Source organism: Podarcis raffonei, chromosome 15 (genome assembly GCF_027172205.1).
Source record: "Podarcis raffonei isolate rPodRaf1 chromosome 15, rPodRaf1.pri, whole genome shotgun sequence".
In the NCBI taxonomy this organism is placed as follows: Eukaryota; Metazoa; Chordata; class Lepidosauria; order Squamata; family Lacertidae; genus Podarcis; species Podarcis raffonei.
The window spans coordinates 2,183,744-2,191,039 of NC_070616.1; the positions used below are offsets into that span (position 1 = coordinate 2,183,744).

The window sequence follows — 7,296 nt, forward strand, 5'->3', positions numbered from 1 at the left end:
CCTGATCCAGCAATGCTCTTCTTATGTCCTCATGGCTTCATATAGCAATTGATGCAGGAGCAGACACAATAATGTAGAGTCTGTGATAATATCATTGGTCATCTCTTTTGTTTTAGAGATTACCTGTTCAAGTGCATAGACTGTTCAGTGGTGGTTACCACGTTTGTGTTTGAAGAACATCGTATCGCAGTTCCTCTGAGGAATCAGATGGGCCAGGCCATTGCAGTGTTTGACGTCAACTTTGGAAGCCGCCAAAAGCTACCAACCTGTGAGCACAGAGACCTGCAGAAGATGCTGAGGACAATACAGGCTGCCGTTTGTGAGATCCTGAAAGAGGATTCTGGAGAGAAAGATCCATTCTACGTCTTGGGTATTGTGCACCTTAGATAGCAGAAAAAAATCTACTGGTGCTGGTGGTAGTCAAAAAGATTCAAGATTGTCTCCAGAGCATATTCAAAGAAAATGGGAGCAGGGACAGGAAGTCGGACAGACTTGGCTATATTGCTGGTTGAAACTGTGGGATTAAGATTATTGGAATAAAACTTCTAGCACCACTGATAACAAAATTTGCTTTAGTTAATTTCTAAAAAGAGAGGTAGGGCTACCAGAAAATTTCATCCTCTGAGACCTGGAAGTCCTATTTGCTAATTTCAGATGCATGGAGACAAGCTGTGGTTTATTAATGGTGAAGAAAATGTACTATGCACATGCTAAGGACCCTATCTTTTTTTTTTTTTTTACTTTACAACATCTTAACCCAAAGATTCTGGAGCTGATCAGTGGAATCAAGCCTTGAAACATGTTTTACAATCTCAAAGCAACTGTAGAGCTGTTTTAATTTTGCATCAGGGTACTGTATCCATTGTGAGCCAACAAGTTAAAAACGGCAAGTCTGTGGACAGTGCAAGTGTGTTCTTCTTATATATATTCAAAGCAGAATTTAAAATAACATAAAATGATTCAAAGTTCCTATAGGAATGGTTCCTTAGGTACTCAGAGCATCTATGTAGATTGGCAGTTTGCGCTGGAGATGCTTCACTTTTTTCCCCAGGGTATGGTCTGAAGTCATATAAGGCCACAATCTAAGCAGATCTGTGCCTCTACACAGCTCAGTGCTATAGTGTCTGCTTTGCATGCAGAAAATCCCAGGTTTAATCCCCAACAGTATCTCCAGGTAGGGCGAGAGAAACTTGGGACAGCTGTTGCCAGTAAGTGCAGAAAACACTGAGCTAAATTATACCAATGGTCCAACTTGGTATAAAGCAGCTCCCAGTGTTTCTATAGCCTTAAACGTGGGTGTAGCCAGGATTTTTGTTAGGAGGGGCAGGCCTTTTGTTGGGGGGGCAGAACCTCAGTTAGCTATGTATTTCTATTGATTTTTATTGATGGGGGGCAGCTACCCCTCCCTGCCCCCTTTACTTAAAGGCTAATTATTCAAATGTTGGCTTGTCATTCCAGAGGCAGAGTATGTGGGGGACTGGAGGCGTGGGGGAGTCCTCTTCTACCGATTCATGCTGCAGGAGTTACAGAATTGCATCTGGAATCTCGACCCTTTCTCTTCCTTCAGTGAAATAAGGTGCTTTGAGAAGCCACCCAGCCTAGTGCATACAATACTTAAGTGTGCACTGCTGATTTTGTACCCCCAATGGGCTGGTACGCAGGAGGTTGAGGACTGGAATTGTTGCATAGAGGTGAGAATCCTGAAAAAGCATGAAGCCCAGATTTCCCAGCCATTCTTCATGTTTTTCTCATAAACCTTCTAACATTTATGTTACTTGCACTACAGAAAATTGATGGAGAACTTATTGAAAACATTTGCTACTTTGACCCAACTGCTGCCTATGTGGAGGTTCGACCAGAGACTCTGTACAATTGCCTCCATGGTAAGTGTATTATATTTTACATAATTGTGGAACTGCCTGATAGGATTGACATAAGAACTCTGCTGGATGAAGTCAAAGGTCTATATAGTCCAACATCCGATTTCCCACCCTGGGCAAAAGGACACCTATAGGACGTCTACAAACAGGACATGGGGATCATAGTTCTCTCCCACTGCTGTTCAGTATAGGGTTGCCTTATTTCAAAAAGTGAACATCAAAAGTTGTTGAGCTAAAAAAAAATTGTGATAATCAACACTGCCGACATGGGCTGCCGTACATCTGGATATTCCCGAACATTTCAGCATTTTCTGTCCGCATGCTGTTTACAAGGACAATACCAGCTACGTCCAGGAAATTCTGGACAAATGGCAAGCCTATGACAGTAGAGAGCACTGCCATCACGACTAGTTTCCAATGGTAGTCTTATCTTCCATGAGTTTGAAAACTATCAAAGTTAATGGCTGTAGTGACCACATCTTGTAGCAGTTAATTCTGTAAGCTAGCTGTGCCTAGTTGGGACAACAGAGTAGCAAACAAAACAGAAGGGAAACTCTGTGCAGGCTGCACAGAACAGAAAGGGAAACTTAAAACTTAATTCCTAGTTCACACAAAAGCCACTGTGTACTGTATTCATGGCTCTCTGTATTCAAGGCTTGCTCTTCCACTGCTACAATTGAGATGGGTATATACACTTTATTTCCAAAGCACATTTGAAGCATTTTTCCTCCCCCAATGAATTCTGAGCATCGTAGTTTACCCCTCACTGGGTTCCCAGCAACACTTAACAATCCCCACAATTCTTTGAGGGGATTGGATGTGCTTCAAATGTGCTTTAACATTATGCTTTGGATTCAGATTTCATTCTACCTTTTGTTCATACAGCTAACTTTGTTCTGAACTCATTTTGAGACTGCATCCCAACTATACAGACCTTAATGCATAATGCCGTTAGCAGCTGATTTAATGTACAACCATAATCCATGCAAGAGCCCCAACCAACAACTCAACAATCCACCATAATGTCCATTCCAGGTAGCTGTTGATGAGAAACTCACTAAATGGGATCTAAATATTCATACACAAGGTTTTGTGCATGCACCAGCAAGTCCCAGGAATCATTCCTTCCCACAAGGTCCTGAAGAGCAGAACTGGAAGGAGTGCATGAGGTCACAGTCAAAAGTGGAAATCAGTCAAGTGAAACATCATGGCCATGAAGCTATGAGTACACCAATGATTAATTTTAGTGAGGATTTGCACAAAGGGATAGCACATGACACCAGACATCTTTGCTGAATCGTGCAATGGTAGACCTGGAATATGTAAGCCAACTAGCATGTTGTGATTTTTTTTATTTCAATTAGGTGCACACAGAAAAGCTGTGTGGAAGTTTCGCTCAGCTCCAATGGAGTATCTCTACAACTGGGTGAACACCTGCCTATCATTAATAGAGCTGGCAAAGAAACTTCAGCATCATCAGAGCATGGCAACATCATCTACAGCTCTCATCACTCCCACCCTGTCTCGGTCGCTTAGGTCATCTCAGATTTCGGCAAACACAAACTACACTTTTGCCATTCCTTTAGTTTAAAATTGTTTTGTGATTTAAAAAAAAAAAGCATTTAGAGAATTTTTAAACACCCCCTTTTATTCATAGTTGGTGCTTGTCGAGTGTGTCCATGTGCTTTTGGATGTGAAATTACCAGTACACTTCTTTGTCAAGCTAGATAAGAGCCTTAAAAATGTTCAGAGGGAAATGTTCTGATGCAATAGGTGGAATAAAGTGACCTTCAGGGGCCAGGTGGATTGCTCCCAACTTCCATTTAATTCTGACAGCAGAGGGGGGGATTAGAGGGAAGGGAAATTACAACTTGTACCTCTTTCAAGTTTACACAATTCACAGATGATTAAAAAGAGCAGCAGGCAGAAGGAGAAAAGAGCTTCAAAATTAAATTGTGTGTTTAGCAAAGCTCTTCTTTCTGAAGTGGCTTTTTAGAAGTCATTTTAAGCTTGACATGATGAAGGGACAGTTTGTGTTTCACTTGTTCCCAAGGGGAAGCACACCTACGCTCTCATTTTAAGGCAACTAAGAGCTTTTCCATTGGCTGGAGCCTGAGGTGACAACACTTTTCAGTGTTCTGATGCAAGATTCCATCTTCGCAATAATTTATCTTTCAGCAGAATCTTTTTTTAATAAAATTTGGGGAAATTAAAAGTTTTCTCTCCGTTCTTTAGCCGACAAAAAACAATGGCATATCTACCTAATATTCTGTAATTTGAGATTATAGGTTGCTTTTAACGTTGCCTGATAAATTGATTACAGTGTTATTACAATTTGTGATTCCTCTGATTATCTGATGCTTGAACAACAGCAAGTGAATATCTGCAGGGGGCCAGGGGGGTGACATTTCAAGCACTTTGCAATGATGTTCCTGGGAACAGTGTCCTTAGCAAAATATTGATACTAAAAGGTCTTTGTCAGCTCAGAATTCGTTCACCAGCAATTCTGCACTAACATAAATAGCTTTTTCTAATAAAAAAAGAGGGTTGGAGATGTTTGTATATGTCTACGTAATGCATCTTTAAAGGTTAAGTGACAGATGAGGCTATGGACTACTTGAAAGGCACATCAATGCACATACAAATGAATTTGTATACCGGCATGGACAGTGTTGGTCCTGGGTTCAGGTTCTTTTTTCGTTGTAAACCCCACTGCGGGGTCAAAAACTAGGCAGAGTATTAGGCATATTAGGTGTCGAACCCATAAATCTTAAAATCAATTACTCATGTTTCAATCAACTGGTTATTCTATGAGTTAAATTTGCATAAGGTAAAAGCAGTGTTTCTGAAGCAAGAAGCATATTATCTTTGTTGTCAGATGAAACAAAAATTTGTTGGCAAAACCGAAAGCTTGCCACTCCTGTGGACATTTTGGTTCATCCTAATAAAGGTATTGCCCAACTGTAGATTTTATAAATTTTGAAGTACATAATAATAATATCAAACATTTAAGCTTGCACACATTCTTTGCATCATTACAAGAATGGGTGTTCTAAATTAATAAATAACAATGCACACTTTATCTTGTATAGACTTGTTTTTCTCATGATAAACAGGGTTTTTAAATAATAATAATAATAATAATAATAATAATAATAATAAAAGCACCCTTATTCTTGTGCACATTTCCTCATGACAAGCATAGTTGTTTTAACACTACTGTTACTAATAATACTAATAATGCCACCAGGCTTATGTTAGCAGTTAGGAAAATATCCTTTTGTAATGTTTAGTGGAACGTTTGAGCTCATTTTTTAATGGTTTTTATTGAATTGTTATATGGGTATTGATTTATTGTATTTCTATACTGCTTTCCATTCAAATGTTTCTCAAAGCGGCTTACAAACAGTAAAGAACAACAATATATTTGAACATCACAAGTACAGCATAATTCATAAAATATAATTAGTAAATTAGTAAAACAATTGCAATCTACAAAAACACTATTAGCACACCAGCAACTAAAAAGAAGTGAAATATCACAATTACAACTTTTCTTCTAGAACAAAATGTGCCAATATTGCATACGCTTGAGTACCCCTGGGGGGGAAAAGCACTGCTATGAAGCAATATTAACAAAATAACTAAAAAAAAAGTTCATACAGAGACACACACTTTTCCCCTTGCCGCCCAATGACACATAATCTTTCACACTATTCAGTCCCTGAAAAAGCACATGCACCAAACAGGGGAGTCCTGATCTAACAGAAATGTAAAATACTTTTAACTTACTAGTCATTGAGTTAAACCCATGTCCCGTCCTTCTGACAAGTGATGTTCAGGGCAGGTGCCAAGAGTACAAGCAGATCCCAATGCAACCTTCTCCATGTCCTTGGGCTTGATGGCCTGGGTCTGCACTGAAGGGTATGTATGGCTTTGCAAGCCGCTCCGATATCTTTTATGAATATCGGTATAGAAATGTTCTCATAAATAACCTTGATCATAAATATTTTCCTCATGACATAAGGGCTGCTTTTCATAATAGTAACAATAGTAACAACAGGAACTCCCTTGTGGCAAAGCCCCTGTTATGTACTGAAGTTCTCACCCTGGGCCAGCAGGGGGATACTGTAGATAGTTATGCAAATGAAGGATCGAAAGTGACGTTCAGTGATTGGATAGTTTTAGAAAATGGCAACAGTTACATTGTTCTGGAGCTCTATATAAGCAGGCTGACTGAGCTCCTCAGTTAGTTCTGTTCCAGCTTACAAATAAAGAGCTGCTTTGGAAGAATCGCCGTGTCGTCTGATATGTTCGCCCACAACTTAACACTGGCGACGAGGATGGGATCGATGGACATCAGAGCACAGCCAGATGCGGCCATCCTCTGAACTGAGCTGAATCACTGAACGTCACTTTCGATCCTTCATTTGCATAACTATCTACAGTATCCCCCTGCTGGCCCAGGGTGAGAACTTCAGTACATAACAGCCCCCATTAAGGTCCTGTAGAGGGCTCATTCTTCTAAATAAAAAGATAATGTTTTCTAAAATGATGATGTTGGGGCAAAGCTGCCTGAGCACGTGCAGAGTGCCTTTTTTCTGTGTGTGTCCATGCCCCCATGCCCTCACTAAACTGTGGGGTCAGAATTTTAGGGAATTTTAAGCTTGACATTATAAAAGACCTAGTAATATTCATACTAATACAGTATGTAAATCTGGGACTGCGGAAGCACCACTTTAGCTAATGGAGCCTCCTGCTGCCGCCGCGCCGCCGGAACACGATTTCTGTTCTCATCCTGAAGCAAAGTTCTTAACCCGAGGTACTATTTCTGGGTTAGCGGAGTCTGTAACCCGAAACGTATGTAACCCGAGGTACCACTGTATAGGGTGCCTACATTCTGCATGGACTGGTTGCATGGCAACATGTGCAAATGGCTTTAGATTCCTATTAGGTCCATAAATTACCATATATATAGCATATATTCAACACAAAAAACAGTGACAATTTGTTGTTGACAAAGGACAGCTGGACATATACAGGGCCCCATTCCCTTCAGTAGCTTAGGGCCTCATCAAACTTAAATCTGGCCCTGGGCTTCTGTCACAGTGTGCCTTTGCGCAAGAAACGGTTTAGTCCTGCTGGCCACATGACCCGGAAAACTCTCTGTGGACAAACACCAGCCCCCTCAGCCTGAAAGCGAGATGAGCGCCGCAAGCCCATAGTTGCCTTTGACTGGACTCAATCGTTCAGGAGTCCTTTACCTTTTACCAGAAAAATACAATATTAATGAAGAGAAGCAGATGCGGTAGTAATAAATTTTTTTTAGAAAGGTGGGGAAAATATTGATCAAGAGCACTGGCATAGCCGGGGGGGCAGCTGCCCCCCACTAGATCAAGTAAAACAAAAGAAATAC

At 40.6% G+C, this 7,296-nt stretch overlaps 1 protein-coding gene across 4 annotated transcripts in view; it reads left to right on the forward strand.

Moving 5' to 3' along the window:
• EFCAB5 (EF-hand calcium binding domain 5) overlaps nt 1–4,962 on the forward strand; it is a 45,532-nt gene extending 40,570 nt beyond the window's left edge. For 3 of the 4 annotated variants that reach the window (XM_053366540.1, XM_053366541.1, XM_053366542.1), the window contains 4 exons: nt 117–370; nt 1,459–1,691; nt 1,787–1,883; nt 3,245–4,962. In XM_053366540.1, coding sequence (XP_053222515.1) covers nt 117–370; nt 1,459–1,691; nt 1,787–1,883; nt 3,245–3,471 — 811 coding nt within the window. In that variant the 3' untranslated portion in view covers nt 3,472–4,962. The remainder of the gene's footprint in view (nt 1–116; nt 371–1,458; nt 1,692–1,786; nt 1,884–3,244) is intronic. The other variant, XM_053366543.1, reaches the window with a different exon arrangement.
• The last annotated feature ends 2,334 nt before the right edge of the window (nt 4,963–7,296 follow it).